This window comes from Mya arenaria, chromosome 6 (assembly GCF_026914265.1).
Source record: "Mya arenaria isolate MELC-2E11 chromosome 6, ASM2691426v1".
NCBI lineage: Eukaryota > Metazoa > Mollusca > Bivalvia > Myida > Myidae > Mya > Mya arenaria.
Genome location: NC_069127.1, coordinates 16,625,481 through 16,642,705, shown reverse-complemented (window position 1 = coordinate 16,642,705; position 17,225 = coordinate 16,625,481). Strand labels below are relative to the sequence as shown.

The 17,225-nt window shown below is 34.7% G+C and overlaps 1 protein-coding gene across 1 annotated transcript; it reads right to left on the bottom strand.

The window, feature by feature from the left end:
- Positions 1-10,695: 10,695 nt before the first annotated feature.
- Positions 10,696-16,525, bottom strand: LOC128236870 (ATP synthase subunit O, mitochondrial-like). Its single transcript, XM_052952000.1, has 8 exons — positions 16,448-16,525; positions 15,068-15,112; positions 14,599-14,709; positions 14,290-14,362; positions 13,880-13,939; positions 13,510-13,622; positions 11,945-12,031; positions 10,696-10,985 (listed from the first exon to the last, which is right to left on the bottom strand). Exons 1-8 carry the CDS (start codon positions 16,475-16,477, stop codon positions 10,872-10,874), a joined length of 633 nt encoding a protein of 210 aa, XP_052807960.1. The 5' UTR covers positions 16,478-16,525; the 3' UTR covers positions 10,696-10,871.
- Between the last annotated feature and the right edge of the window lie 700 nt (positions 16,526-17,225).

Below are 17,225 nucleotides of genomic sequence, written 5' to 3'. Positions count from 1 at the left end.
TGGCTCATACTCGATACTACACGTGTGGCTCATACTCGATACTTGTGGTTTGCCTCACACTAGAGACCTCTTGTGTACCCCACCCTAAGAACTTCTGGTATGCCCAATACTCGATACTTATGTTTTGCCTAAAACTAGAGACTCCTTGTGTGCCTTATACTGGATATCTCACTTTGCTCTTTAGAAATATTAGCGATCAATATTTCCAAACTGCATGGGTATATCTTCATGAAAATATAAATCGATAACAATCAACACTTGAGGCTCGCATACAAAACCCGATGATTGAAATTTGCTATCTTTTCAACGAAGGCGTCGGCGGGGGCCTCTGTCACACTCCTGTGACAGTTATTGTGTTCGGTGTAATTGATTGTGAAATATAGCTAAATATGATGAAACGTTTTATTTTGATATATGCGAAAAACATTTCTCTAAATGATAATGTGGATAATGTGGCCACAAAGCTTAATTGACATTCATCGCATGCATGTGAAGTATGCTCTCATTTTTAACCTTCAAGCTTTACAGACAGAAACTTGATAAATATAAAGATTACGTGATGTTGTTGAATAGGTAGACCGGCAGTTACCATTCGCTCAAAATCGTTAATTAACTGAAGTATCTAAAACGCGAACAATTAAAATATTGAGAACATTGAAATTGATATCAAGTATACGTTTGGTTGCTATTTGCTTGATACCACTAGAAATGCACGGATATAGAACAGGATAGAGATAAACTAGACGAAGTTGTTATGACAGAGATGCTCGAGGTTATCCATGACAGGTTCATGCACACGTTCTCCCAAATTGTAGACAGTACAAAGTGCATATTTATGAAAACAAAATATGTTTCAATAGTTTTTTGAATATTTTTGGCGTTGTATTTTATTGTTTGGAATTATAAGATTTTTTTTATTTAAAAAAAAAAGAGCTTGAAAATCCGGTGCCAGTGGTTTTTAACAAATCCTTGATTTCTAGGATTGAGTTTGAGGTATTTGACGACAGGTGCGTACTGTTAAACAAACCCTTGATTTCGTTAATACGTTGGACCTATCTTCCAGATATACGTTGAGGTATTTGGCGGCAGGTGCATAATGTTAAACAAACACTTGATTTTGTGAAGACGTTACACCTGTCATCTTGATCGGACAATTGCATGGTCTCTGGTCTCGGTTGCATACGGCACGCAACGATAACCTGCACATTAAGTGTCAATCTCGTTTACCAATTTTTCAAAAAGCCAGACCACTATTCATTGTAATAAGTGCATGGTATTTGCTGATTTAATAGTAATATTTAAAACACGGCATAGTGTTGTGATATATTGCGCTATAACGCCACAGTCTCACATAGCCTATGAGCAACTCACAACTTGTGGTTACAATATAAGGTTTTTGCAAGTCATATAATACAGGTTATTAACAAGTTGGAAACTGGTTAAATCATGGAGATTTCTTATGCTGTAAGTGACAACCTTTGCCGACGGAAGTGGTCGCGAAATATATTTCTTTGGTATTGATTCGGTAAGCGATGGGTCACAGACTGGTTGCCAACTCTTCGCAAAATATTTGATAACCGATCACCGATCTTATTTCGTCAAAACAAGACATAATTATATATAAACAACAGTAAGTTATCAATCTACCGCAGAGTGCAGTTCAATATTACTGTAGCAATACAAACAACAGGGACAAGTAAGAAATTCAATTATAAACCCTGTGTAAAGGGACTGTACTCCGTATGGTAAAACAGCGAAAAAAAAGAGAGAAAATTGTCGAAAACTGACATAAACTTGGTATCGATGTGTACAATGCATTGAAACTTACTAACTGAAGTACCACATATTTATTTTAAGGTCTTTATGAAAATCAAACTTTCAAGTCTAGCCGTTAAGAGCTTAAAATACATAACATATACTTCAACGAACTGCTTTAAAATCTGCCAAGTCATGGACAAATTAAAGTGCAGGTCCCGTTTCAATTAGATATCTCAGTCGTACACATCACGCTTCTTAAGAGTGGTGAGGTACATCCATCATGTTACTGGCATAATAAATATCCTAAAAATATCTTTATTGAGTTTGACGGGATAACTTTTAAAAGAATTTTCATGGGGGAATGAAAGTTATTTCCAATGGTACAAATGGGTCCCAATGTGGCACGTAAAGCGGCTTATTGTGAGCCCTGAAAATTTACCCATATCTATCAAGTATTACTATGGCCTAAAGGAACTGGTATAACGCGGTTAACACCCTCATGGCATATTATCGTACAAATGTCGCTTTTTTAAAATCCACCAATAAAGAAGTCAAGCTTTTATCAATTTGTTTTGACCATTGACCTTTCGGCTGGGAATAACGCTGAAGCGTGGTCCCATTATCATCTGATTTTGATGCCGCCTATCGCCTTCGTCTTGTAATTTTTGCATTCAACATCGTTTTCAAATGCTCCCGTCATCGCTTCCAATGTCAGTAATTATAGATCCGTCGTCGTCGTTATAGTTCCAGTCGTAAAAAGTCATCGCTTCCATCGTCGATACTACGTATCCATCGTTAATGATCCCATTTCCAGACTGTTCATCTACCGTAAAGATTACATCAACGGCGTACGACCGTTTATGATAAATTACCATCATCAATCTCCCCCACTTCCACGTCAATAATTCACTGTATTTGTCGGTAGTGCATAAAAGTCGTCAATATCACACCGCCGACTTCGTTCTTCTAACCGTCGGAAAAACTACACTACACGGCGTTCTTGTTAATTGTCTAAATTACACAGATAACGTTATTGTTTCCGTCGTCAAAATTACACCGCCGACGTCGTTATTGTTACCGAAAATGTCCTCACTCGCATCGTCGATATTTCACCGCCGTTGTCATTATTGCTTCCGGCCTAATAATTAAACAGTTCTGTTATCGCTCAATCGTTAATAGTATAACAATGTTTCGTTATCGTTCATTCGCTAAAAGTGCAACAACGTTTCGTTATCGCTTAATCGTTAATAGTTAAACAACGTTTCCTTATCGCTCAATCGTTAATACATGTAGTATAACAACGTTTTGTTATCGCTTAATCGTTAATAGTATAACAACGTTTCGTTATCGCTCAATCGTTAATAGTGTAACAACGTTTCGTTATCGCTCAATCGTTAATACATGTAGTATAACAACGTTTCCTTATCGCTCAATCGTTAATAGTATAACAACGTTTCGTTATCGCTCAATCGTTAATAGTATAACAACGTTTCGTTATCGCTCAATCGTAAATAGTATAACAACATTTCGTTATCGCTCAATCGTTAATAGTGTAACAACGTTTCGTTATCGCTCAATCGTTAATAGTGTAACACCGTTTCGTTATCGCTCAATCGTTAATAGTATAACAACGTTTCGTTATCGCTCAATCGTTAATAGTATAACAACGTTTCGTTATCGCTCAATCGTTAATAGTATAACAACGTTTCGTTATCGCTCAATCGTTAATAGTATAACAACGTTTCGTTATCGCTCAATCGTTAATAGTATAACAACGTTTCGTTATCGCTCAATCGTTAATAGTATAACAACGTTGCATTATCGCTCAATCGTTAATAGTATAAAAACGTTTCGTTATCGCTCAATCGTTAATAGTATAACAACGTTTCGTTATCGCTCAATCGTTAATAGTGTAACAACGTTTCGTTATCGCTCAATCGTTAATAGTATAACAACGTTGCATTATCGCTCAATCGTTAATAGTATAACAACGTTTCGTTATCGCTCAATCGTTAATAGTATAACAACGTTTCCTTATCACTCAATCGTTAATAGTATAACAACGTTGCATTATCGCTCAATCGTTAATAGTATAATAACGTTTCGTTATCGCTCAATCGTTAATAGTATAACAACGTTTCGTTATCGCTCAATCGTTAATAGTATAACAACGTTTCGTTATCGCTCAATCGTTAATAGTGTAACAACGTTTCCTTATCGCTCAATCGTTAATAGTATAACAACGTTGCATTATCGCTCAATCGTTAATAGTATAACAACGTTTCGTTATCGCTCAATCGTTAATAGTATAACAACGTTTCCTTATCACTCAATCGTTAATAGTATAACAACGTTGCATTATCGCTCAATCGTTAATAGTATAATAACGTTTCGTTATCGCTCAATCGTTAATAGTATAACAACGTTTCGTTATCGCTCAATCGTTAATAGTATAACAACGTTGCATTATCGCTCAATCGTTAATAGTATAACAACGTTTCCCTATCGCTCAATCGTTAATAGTATAACAACGTTTCCTTATCGCTCAATCGTTAATAGTATAACAACGTTTCGTTATCGCTCAATCGTTAATAGTATAACAACGTTTCGTTATCGCTCAATCGTTAATAGTATAACAACGTTTCGTTATCGCTCAATCGTTAATAGTATAACAACGTTTCGTTATCGCTCAATCGTTAATAGTATAACAACATTTCCTTATCGCTCGCTCAATCGTTAATAGTATAACAACGTTGCGTTATCGCTCAATCGTTAATAGTATAACAACGTTTCGTTATCGCTCAATCGTTAATAGTATAACAACGTTTCGTTATCGCTCAATCGTTAATAGTATAACAACGTTTCGTTATCGCTCAATCGTTAATAGTATAACAACGTTTCCCTATCGCTCAATCGTTAATAGTATAACAACGTTTCGTTATCGCTCAATCGTTAATAGTATAACAACGTTTCGTTATCGCTCAATCGTTAATAGTATAACAACGTTTCGTTATCGCTCAATCGTTAATAGTATAACAACGTTGCATTATCGCTCAATCGTTAATAGTATAACAACGTTTCCTTATCGCTCAATCGTTAATAGTATAACAACGTTTCCTTATCGCTCAATCGTTAATAGTATAACAACGTTGCATTATCGCTCAATCGTTAATAGTATAACAACGTTTCGTTATCGCTCAATCGTTAATAGTATAACAACGTTTCCTTATCGCTCAATCGTTAATAGTATAACAACGTTTCCTTATCGCTCAGTCGTTAATAGTATAACAATGTTCCCTTATCGCTCAGTCGTTAATAGTATAACAACGTTTCCTTATCGCTCGATCGTTAATAGTATAACAACGTTTCCTTATCGCTCAATCGTTAATAGTATAACAACGTTTCGTTATCGCTCAATCGTTAATAGTATAACAACGTTTCGTTATCGCTCAATCGTTAATAGTATAACAACGTTTCCTTATCGCTCAATCGTTAATAGTATAACAACGTTTCCTTATCGCTCAATCGTTAATAGTATAACAACGTTTCGTTATCGCTCAATCGTTAATAGTATAACAACGTTTCCTTATCGCTCAATCGTTAATAGTATAACAACGTTTCGTTATCGCTCAATCGTTAATAGTATAACAACATTTCCCTATCGCTCAATCGTTAATAGTATAACAACGTTTCGTTATCGCTCAATCGTTAATAGTATAACAACGTTTCGTTATCGCTCAATCGTTAGTAGTATAACAACGTTTCGTTATCGCTCAATCGTTAGTAGTATAACAACCTTTCGTTATCGCTCAATCGTTAATAGTGTAACAACCTTTCGTTATCGCTCAATCGTTAATAGTATAACAACGTTTCGTTATCGCTCAATCGTTAATAGTGTAACAACGTTGCATTATCGCTCAATCGTTAATAGTGTAACAACGTTGCCTTATCGTTCAATCGTTAATAGTGTAACAACGTTTCCTTATCGCTCAATCGTTAATAGTGTAACAACGTTTCCTTATCGCTCAATCGTTAATAGTATAACAACGTTTCCTTATCGCTCAATCGTTAATAGTATAACAACCTTTCCCTATCGCTCAATCGTTAATAGTGTAACAAAGTTGCATTATCGCTCAATCGTTAATAGTGTAACAACGTTGCATTATCGCTCAATCGTTAATAGTATAACAACGTTGCATTATCGCTCAATCGTTAATAGTATAACAACGTTTCGTTATCGCTCAATCGTTAAAAGTATAACAACCTTTCCCTATCGCTCAATCGTTAATAGTGTAACAACCTTTCCCTATCGCTCAATCGTTAATAGTATAACAACGTTGCATTATCGCTCAATCGTTAATAGTATAACAACGTTGCATTATCGCTCAATCGTTAATAGTATAACAACGTTTCGTTATCGCTCAATCGTTAATAGTATAACAACGTTTCGTTATCGCTCAATCGTTAATAGTGTAACAACGTTTCGTTATCGCTCAATCGTTAATAGTATAACAACGTTTCGTTATCGCTCAATCGTTAATAGTGTAACAACGTTGCATTATCGCTCAATCGTTAATAGTGTAACAACGTTTCCCTATCGCTCAATCGTTAATAGTGTAACAACGTTTCCTTATCGCTCAATCGTTAATAGTGTAACAACGTTTCCTTATCGCTCAATCGTTAATAGTATAACAACATTTCCTTATCGCTCAATCGTTAAAAGTATAACAAGCTTTCCCTATCGCTCAATCGTTAATAGTGTAACAAAGTTGCATTATCGCTCAATCGTTAATAGTGTAACAACGTTGCATTATCGCTCAATCGTTAATAGTATAACAACGTTGCATTATCGCTCAATCGTTAATAGTATAACAACGTTTCGTTATCGCTCAATCGTTAATAGTATAACAACGTTTCCCTATCGCTCAATCGTTAATAGTATAACAACGTTTCCCTATCGCTCAATCGTTAATAGTATAACAACGTTGCATTATCGCTCAATCGTTAATAGTATAACAACGTTTCGTTATCGCTCAATCGTTAATAGTATAACAACGTTTCCTTATCGCTCAATCGTTAATAGTGTAACAACGTTTCGCGTTTCGTTATCGCTCAATCGTTAATAGTGTAACAACGTTGCATTATCGCTCAATCGTTAATAGTGTAACAACGTTGCATTATCGCTCAATCTTTGATAGTGTAACAACGTTGCATTATCGCTCAATCGTTAATAGTGTAACAACGTTGCATTATCGCTCAATCGTTAATAGTGTAACAACGTTGCATTATCGCTAAATCGTTAATAGTGTAACAACGTTTCCTTATCGCTCAATCGTTAATAGTATAACAACATTTCCCTATCGCTCAATCGTTAATAGTATAACAACATTTCCCTATCGCTCAATCGTTAATAGTATAACAACATTTCCCTATCGCTCAATCGTTAAAAGTATAACAACATTTCCCTATCGCTCAATCGTTAATAGTATAACAACGTTTCGTTATCGCTCAATCGTTAATAGTATAACAACGTTTCGTTATCGCTCAATCGTAAAAAGTATAACAACGTTTCGTTATCGCTCAATCGTTAATAGTATAACAAAGTTTCGTTATCGCTCAATCGTTAAAAGTATAACAACGTTGCATTATCGCTCAATCGTTAATAGTGTAACAACGTTGCATTATCGCTCAATCGTTAATAGTGTAACAACGTTGCATTATCGCTCAATCGTTAATGGTGTAACAACGTTGCATTATCGCTCAATCGTTAATGGTGTAACAACGTTTCCTTATCGCTCAATCGTTAATAGTATAACAACGTTTCGTTATCGCTCAATCGTAAATAGTATAACAACATTTCCTTATCGCTCAATCGTTAATAGTATAACAACGTTTCGTTATCGTTCAATCGTTAGTAGTATAACAACGTTTCGTTATCGCTCAATCGTTAGTAGTATAACAACGTTTCGTTATCGCTCAATCGTTAATAGTATAACAACGTTTCCTTATCGCTCAATCGTTAATAGTATAACAACGTTTCCTTATCGCTCAATCGTTAATAGTATAACAACGTTTCCTTATCGCTCAATCGTTAATAGTATAACAACGTTTCCTTATCGCTCAATCGTTAAAAGTATAACAACGTTTCCTTATCGCTCAATCGTTAATAGTATAACAACGTTTCGTTATCGCTCAATCGTTAATAGTATAACAACGTTTCCTTATCGCTCAATCGTTAATAGTATAACGTTTCCTTATCGCTCAATCGTTAATAGTATAACAACGTTTCCTTATCGCTCAATCGTTAAAAGTATAACAACGTTTCCCTATCGCTCAATCGTTAATAGTATAACAACGTTTCGTTATCGCTCAATCGTTAATAGTATAACAACGTTTCCTTATCGCTCAATCGTTAATTGTGTAACAACGTTTCCTTATCGCTCAATCGTTAATAGTATAACAACGATGCATTATCGCTCAATCGTTAATAGAATAACAACGTTTCCTTATCTCTCAATCGTTAATAGTGTAACAAAGTTGCCTTATCGCTCAATCGTTAATAGTGTAACAAAGTTGCATTATCGCTCAATCGTTAATAGTGTAACAACGTTGCATTATCGCTCAATCGTTAATAGTGTAACAACGTTGCATTATCGCTCAATCGTTAATAGTGTAACAACGTTGCATTATCGCTCAATCGTTAATAGTGTAACAACGTTGCATTATCGCTCAATCGTTAAAACGTTGCATTATCGCTCAATCGTTAATAGTGTAACAACGTTGCATTATCGCTCAATCGTTAATAGTGTAACAACGTTGCATTATCGCTCAATCGTTAATAGTGTAACAACGTTGCATTATCGCTCAATCGTTAATAGTGTAACAACGTTGCATTATCGCTCAATCGTTAATAGTATAACAACGTTGCATTATCGCTCAATCGTTAATAGTATAACAACGTTGCATTATCGCTCAATCGTTAATAGTATAACAACGTTTCCTTATCGCTCAATCGTTAATAGTATAACAACGTTTCCTTATCGCTCAATCGTTAATAGTATAACAACGTTTCGTTATCGCTCAATCGTTAATAGTATAACAACGTTTCGTTATCGCTCAATCGTTAATAGTATAACAACGTTTCGTTATCGCTCAATCGTTAATAGTATAACAACGTATCGTTATCGCTCAATCGTTAATAGTATAACAACGTTTCGTTATCGCTCAATCGTTAATAGTATAACAACGTTTCGTTATCGCTCAATCGTTAATAGTATAACAACGTTTCCTTATCGCTCAATCGTTAATAGTATAACAACGTTTCCTTATCGCTCAATCGTTAATAGTATAACAACGTTTCGTTATCGCTCAATCGTTAATAGTATAACAACGTTTCGTTATCGCTCAATCGTTAACAGTATAACAACCTTGCATTATCGCTCAATCGTTAATAGTATAACAACGTTGCATTATCGCTGCATTATCGCTCAATCGTTAATAGTATAACAACATTTCCTTATCGCTCAATCGTTAAAAGTATAACAACCTTTCCCTATCGCTCAATCGTTAATAGTGTAACAACGTTGCATTATCGCTCAATCGTTAATAGTATAACAACGTTGCATTATCGCTCAATCGTTAATAGTATAACAACGTTTCCTTATCGCTCAATCGTTAATAGTATAACAACGTTTCGTTATCGCTCCATCGTTAATAGTATAACAACGTTTCGTTATCGCTCAATCGTTAATAGTATAACAACGTTTCGTTATCGCTCAATCGTTAAAAGTATAACAACGTTGCGTTATCGCTCAATCGTTAATAGTATAACAACATTTCCCTATCGCTCAATCGTTAATAGTATAACAACGTTGCATTATCGCTCAATCGTTAATAGTATAACAACGTTGCATTATCGCTCAATCGTTAATAGTATAACAACGTTTCCTTATCGCTCAATCGTTAATAGTATAACAACGTTTCGTTATCGCTCAATCGTTAATAGTATAACAACGTTTCGTTATCGCTCAATCGTTAATAGTATAACAACGTTTCGTTATCGCTCAATCGTTAATAGTATAACAACCTTTCCTTATCGCTCAATCGTTAATAGTATAACAACCTTTCCCTATCGCTCAATCGTTAATAGTGTAACAACGTTTCCTTATCGCTCAATCGTTAATAGTATAACAACGATGCATTATCGCTCAATCGTTAATAGTATAACAACGTTTCCTTATCGCTCAATCGTTAATAGTATAACAACGTTGCATTATCGCTCAATCGTTAATAGTATAACAACATTTCCCTATCGCTCAATCGTTAATAGTATAACAACGTTTCCCTATCGCTCAATCGTTAATAGTATAACAACGTTGCATTATCGCTCAATCGTTAATAGTATAACAACGTTGCATTATCGCTCAATCGTTAATAGTATAACAACGGTGCATTATCGCTCAATCGTTAATAGTATAACAACGTTGCATTATCGCTCAATCGTTAATAGTATAACAACGTTTCGTTATCGCTCAATCGTTAATAGTATAACAACGTTTCCTTATCGCTCAATCGTTAATAGTGTAACAACGTTTCCTTATCGCTCAATCGTTAATATTTACATCTCAACTTCCATTCCTTAAATGAACTGCCTTGCGGCAATTGCATTCATCAATCGATGAACGCAACATCTTCGGATCGCAATTTCGCTTTCACCCCTCGAATCGTTAATAGTACGTCACTTCGTCAATATTACATCGCCGATTACATTCAAACGTCATCATTCCCTCCTTATTCCACCACAGTATTCACTATATATTTATTTACTTTTACAAAAGCTGAACTTGCCCCCATTAAGATGTAAATTAATGGTAAAGAACGGTCTCCAGTCACCGCTCTGGAATCCAACATCTAACACCTCATTTTCGCAGTTTAATATTGTTTTCTGGTTTTTAATCAATCACAATATCAGTCAAACCTTACATAGTAAATTACTAAACATCCAATGAGATAGCACATCCTAAATTTCAAAACAAAAACCATTGTCCTAAACAGTTTCTCTTGTGAGGTAGCAGCCCTGGATTCCCTGCAGCCTCTTGCTAATGTCAGGGCGGCTACGCAGACTCCTTTAGCACAGCCGTGTATTTCTTGATCTTCGAGGCAGTCGACATATCGATAAACTTTTCTCCAAAGTTCACAGTCATCCCACCCATAATGTCTGGGTCAACCTGTCACATAAAGAAATGGTGAGCATCTAATGCCAAATGAACCGTAGAAAGCTTATGAAATTACATTTTACACTCAGCCATTTTTATATTCACTGAATGAAGATATATGTTATGAATTGATGTATTTCCATATTTTCAAACAAGGAGTTGAGACTCTGAACAGTTTAAAAGTCCCCCAGATTTTCAACAGAATTTAAGTCCCCCTAGACTCTCAATAACAAATGAATCCTTAAAATTATAAATAATTTAAAGAGTCCACCAGACACTTGTTCATTTAAAAAACTCCCCAGACTCTCAAAAATTCAACATTACCCCAAAATTTCAATATTTAAACAGTCCCGCAGACTTTCAATAGTTTAACAATCTTCCAGACTACCTTTAGTTTAATAGTGCCCAAGAAATTCAATCATTTACAGCCCCCACACAAGAGTATGAGTTCTGGTTAAATACTAGTTTTCTCAGACATATTATACTTCTAATAAGGTTATAGAGTAAATGGTCACATATGATATCACAAAAACACAGCAGCAACAGGATAGGCTTTACAGTTATACAGTTATACATGAGGGCTTTGCAGTTATACATGAGGGCTTTACAGTTATACATGAGGGCTTTACAGTTATACATGAGGGCTTTACAGTTATACATGAGGGCTTTGCAGTTATACATGAGGGCTTTACAGTTATACATGAGGGCTTTACAGTTATACATGAGGGCTTTACAGTTATACATGAGGGCTTTACAGTTATACATGAGGGCTTTGCAGTTATACATGAGGGCTTTACAGTTATACATGAGGGCTTTACAGTTATACATGAGGGCTTTACAGTTATACATGAGGGCTTTACAGTTATACATGAGGGCTTTGCAGTTATACATGAGGGCTTTACAGTTATACATGAGGGCTTTACAGTTATACATGAGGGCTTTACAGTTATACATGAGGGCTTTGCAGTTACCTCAACAGTGAGATGGAGAGACTGTCCCTGCTGCAGGAATCCATTGAGAGCAGATGACAGCTCCTTCTGGCCAGCAGCATCCAGAGGCTGGAATTATAAATTACATGTTTATAGTCATGTAAAATAGTTTTAATTAATGCAGACCATAGTGCTATTTTGAAACGGTGTTTAATTTGTTTAAAAAATCTAAGAATTATATGCTCTTTCATGTACACTAGCATTACACAGATCAGTGTTTGATCTTTTTTAACAAGATGCCAATGCGGCAACGCCGCATTAAAGCCAGATTTTTTATTTGACAATGCAATTTTGCAAACCTTGGATTTGAGCTAGTGACCTAGTATTTTTTAAACAAAAAGACCCATATTTATACTTAACGGAGATATCGTTCATACAAATAACCTGATCAACAGAATATATTCCATTTGTGTAAGGAAAAATGAACATTTTAAAAATACATCAGCTTTTCCAATAAGATCTGTCCCAGAGACCTAGTTTTTGATCCTAGATGACACACTTTTTCAACTAAGATTTCATTTTTTTTAAGACATCGGGAAAATATTTCCTAAGATTTGACCTAGTGACCTAGTTTTTGATTTGAGGTGACCCATATTCACAAATGTTTAAGAAAACATGTAGACAAATTGAAATATTCTGACAAAGTTTCATAAAGATTTGACAAAAATCGATGAATTTTTATGACCGTGGAATTCTTTCTCCTAAGATTCGACCTTGTGACCTAGATTTTGACCGGGGATGACCCATATCAAAGAACTTTCAAGATATTATGCAGACAAATATTCTGACCAAGTCTCATCAAGATTTGACAAAAATTGTTGAATTTATGATGTGGCAAGATTTTCCTAAGATTTGACCTAGTGACCTAGAATTTGACCCAAAATGACCGATATAAAAAAATAAGCAAGATATCATGCAGACAAGCATTCTGACCATGTTTCATCGTAAAAATTGTTGAATTTATTACCGTGAAATATTTCTTCGAAAGATTTGACCTAGTTTTTGACCCAAGATGACCCATATTCATATATATTTAAGATAACATGCCGACAAATAGTCTGACCAAGTTTGATAACCATTGGATAATAACTCTTGATTTTATTACATAAAATGAAAACTTTAACGCAGAATTGTTAACGCACGCACGCCCGGTTTTCGCCATTCTACAACCCGTAATTTTTTTATGCAAAATCTGGCTAAAAAACAGTTCTGTTCAGTATTTCCACGATTTCAAGTGAAAGGATTTGATTATCTAAGTGCCAATTACAACTGTTTGACTCGTCTAAATTTGTTATTGAACATATCAAAATTTTAATAGGTGACAAAGAGGTGTCTCGTTAGAGGTGTTATTTTCAGGGAGATTTTACTGCAGCAATGCTTGCGATTCGCACAAGCCAAAAAGTAACTTCCCATTATTTATACACAGTCAAGCATGTATGATTTTTGGTGTGAGTTATATATAATAATATAAAAATCAAGCATTGTGCTTTAAACCCTTAATTTTATAGACCATTGCATGTACATGTATCAATATTCATATTTCTCACCGCAGCCACTGTGACAGTGCAGGTGACCTCCCCTCGGTGAGCAGCCATGATCTTGTTGAAGGCTGCAATCACACTGTCCGACATCGGCAATCTTCCATTATCAGATAACACTTCTACAGCACACAGAAATGCAGAATAGAGACATTATGTTTGTACAATCTGCAGATTTTCAATAGGGATATTCTGTTAGAGAGTCTGATAATAATTTGTTAGAACAATGAATATATACATGTAATTTCAATGCCAATGCATGGAATACTCAATAGGCAGGTTCTGTGGACTAGGTTTTTAATATAAACTAGTTTCACATGTGTGAAGGTACTGAAACCAATTTCAAAAAACTCAAATAATATAAAAGAAAACATGTTACCAAAGAAGTTACTGGTGATGTTGGAATACTTCAAAGATTTCACAACTGCAGTCATAGCACCTGAAATTGAATAAAATATCAATAATTTTCACTTCAAAAATACATTTAAGCTTGAAATACATCAGTTAAGGGCCATTACTTTGGTAACAATTCGTGAAAGCCCACCTTCTGTTGCACACCTTTTCACTGCTTTTTAATGTGAAATCCATAAAATTTTAATGTGAAATATAGAATTTGAGTTAGAAGCAGCAAGACATTGTGATTTATATCATTTTAAAGTAAAAAGCAAAAATTGGTAACCTTTTATCAAAGTAAGCCAATTATCAAGCCTCTTTGTCAGTTTTTATTAGAGTTTGTGATACTTTTACTTAATAAATTGTTAAAGACACTACCGTTCCCCAGATACTTACTGACTTTGGACTGTCTCTGCAGGGAAGGGTCTTTCAGAAAAGCAGCAAGGTTCGCATCTTTGCTAACAAGACCCTGTCCAAAAATATTATTCATGTTATTGAAACAAATACGACAAATCATCAACATTATAAGCCGCCATTTTTTTTTCTCGTTCCAAAGAATATGTATTTATATGGCTAAAAGCCTTTCATTTACATGAAAAAGCAACATGAAGGGCATAAGCAAAATGGTTTTAAATGACATCCTTAAGAAAGAAACACTTCGAAGTATTCTGTTTTTAAAACTCAAACTGTAGAAAGCAATGGTACCTGGAAAGCCTTGATTTCACTCTCCACCTGGTCCAGTTTGTTCTCCTTGGTTGCAGCAGTATACAGTGCAGTAGCGTACCGTCCCTCAAGACCATACAGGCGCAGGGGCAGCTACAATACACAAGATAAAACCATTGCTTTATCTTAAGTTATAAATAATGACAACATTGTGTAATATTATTTTTCATTCAACATCCAATAATTAAAGGTGTTCTGAATTCAGTATTCATAAAAAATGCTCTTTACCACTCTTCGGATGAGTTGTTTCTTCACTTCACTATTTTATAGCCACCAGTACCAGGTACACATTTTTATATTGAATAATCTACGATTATTTTGAGGATGGAATGATGAACGAGCATGGGCAAAACATATTTTATATTGTCAATAATAACATTATAATAACATTTTATTTCCAGAATATGTGCCACTATGACCGTTGCAACATACATATATATTTTTGTCTTACCTGTACTTGTTTATTTTTGACAGCTGATGTAGAAAACTTTCGGACCTTAAGGATAAAACAAAAACAGTTAGATAAGTTATTAGGTATGTGTTATCATCATACTTGAATAGAGGCAAGTTATAAATTGTAACATCTACATACAGTAAAAACAGTCTATTCAGGCAACCTATGAGAAAATGGTGTTAATAGTGAGTGGGATGGTCTTATAACTGAGTTTGTGCTGATTAGGTTTTTGAAATGTGAAGTGGTGGAATTCATAAGCTTTCCACTATGTACACACAGGGTTCGAATTTAACTTTGAGGAGCACTCGCAAAATTTTGCTTTTTGAAGCAACTCGCAAAATGAAAAATCAACTTGCAATTTTATTATTTGCTTTATTCCCTTATAAGATTGTCTAATTGCAGTAGAAATTTACACCTAAGACATATTATGAATATTAAAAAATATCAATCTTGAGTGACTCGACTACTAGAACTTTAAGATGGCTTATTCTTTTTGGGGGGTACGGAAAGCCTCATCAGATGCTGGCCGCATTTTTATAACAAAGCTGACCAATAATTTGACATTGTTCACTTTGTATATTTACCCACGCCATCGGGTAATACCCATTCGGCAAGCACGCTTCAGATTTCATTAAGTATATAAGTATTAAAAACAATAACATTATAAATTTAAAAGAAATAAAAGCAACAGTAAATGTAGCGTGGATGCTTTGGACCATGAAATATATCGATCGATGAAGTCTATTCACTTTGACAGTTGGGCGAAAATATATTCAAAGGTTGATGGGGTTTACATATAGTGCGCGAATACGCTAAATTTAGCCAATGATTGAGCTAGGTGATTATATCATTTGTATGCACTATGTATTATGCAGGCCTCGGGTGCCTTTTTTTCGGTGTTTACGGCCATTGTCAGTGTATTATAGAGGAAAGATCGGGACTGCAACACTCAACACCAAAAGATGGTTGGTTTTGAAAACGGAGTGGTTGTATATGGGGTTTTTACTGCAGAAAATGACAGACACACATTTTACTATTTTTGAAAGCAATGCGTCCTTGCAGAGACACACAACTTTAACATGACAAAATGAATCACAGCTTTTGTAGGCCTGTCCAGGTATAAGGCATGTCCTAGGATTAAAGTCAAGACGCAGTTTGCCTGTCAAAATGGTTGAACATAGAAGTAAAAAAAATGAAGTTACCAAGGACCATCCGTAAACTTATAGCATGTCCTTGTCAACAAAATGTAACAACTTTTCCATCACTACAACTACTTTACAGAAAAAATACAGATAAAACGCAAATTGATATGAATTAGTTGCTACGATATCTAGAGAGAAATGTCAATTTTACGATAACAGTGGTAATAATTCTTACAATTTGTCCGGCACCCCTGCAAGTTGCCATTTTGAAGGTCGAGCGGAAGTACTGAATGTAAATATTTTATCGAACAATATGGTCGCTTTCAGCAGTAGTGAAAAGATTACATACAACTATTACTGTTCATGGCGGGGTCGGTACCGGTAACAGGTTTTATAAATAACATACAGAATCACGGGTTAATTAAGGAAAGTACTGATAATCGAACTGAGCTTACTAAACTATGTGTTTGTAACTTTGTTTGTTAAAGACTCTCTTAATATAAGATCCTCTATTATTGACGTTTACCTTTTTTTTTGGTTACAAGAACTTTATATGGTAAAACAAAAGTATATCCATCCTCTGATTTAGATGGATTATAATAATAATAACAATCGTTAACCAATTTATTGCAACGTTTTAACTTTTTGAATATATACGCAGTGATACCCAATATCGGAGAGTCTTACATTATGAAATGAAATATCATAGTGAGTACAATTCAAATCATTCAAATTAGTATTATTATTCAAATACATTTATACGTCTACAAATATATATTTGATGGAATCCAGAAGATTGAGTGCAATCATATTAATTTAAATATCTAAACAAGTTATTGAACCAAATTTAATTTGTGTGCATTAAACTATTATATTGATTGATATTTCTTAAAACTGCTTCAAATTTGACCAAAGTGCAAATTTAGCCCAGAACGTATATGCAAAGCTGTTTTTTTGCTTCAATTGCTTTAAGTTTGAACTATTTGCTTAGACTGGACATTCACCATGAGTGT

Excerpts from the sequence above, each read along its gene's own strand:
- LOC128236870 (XM_052952000.1), bottom strand. The coding sequence starts at position 16,477 with ATGGCAACTTGCAGGGGTGCCGGACAAATT. Across the intron at positions 14,363-14,598 it reads GTGAAATCAAGGCTTTCCAG|GGTCTTGTTAGCAAAGATGC; the intron begins GTACCATTGCTT and ends ATTTTTGGACAG. Across the intron at positions 13,940-14,289 it reads GCAGAGACAGTCCAAAGTCA|GTGCTATGACTGCAGTTGTG; the intron begins GTAAGTATCTGG and ends ATTCAATTTCAG.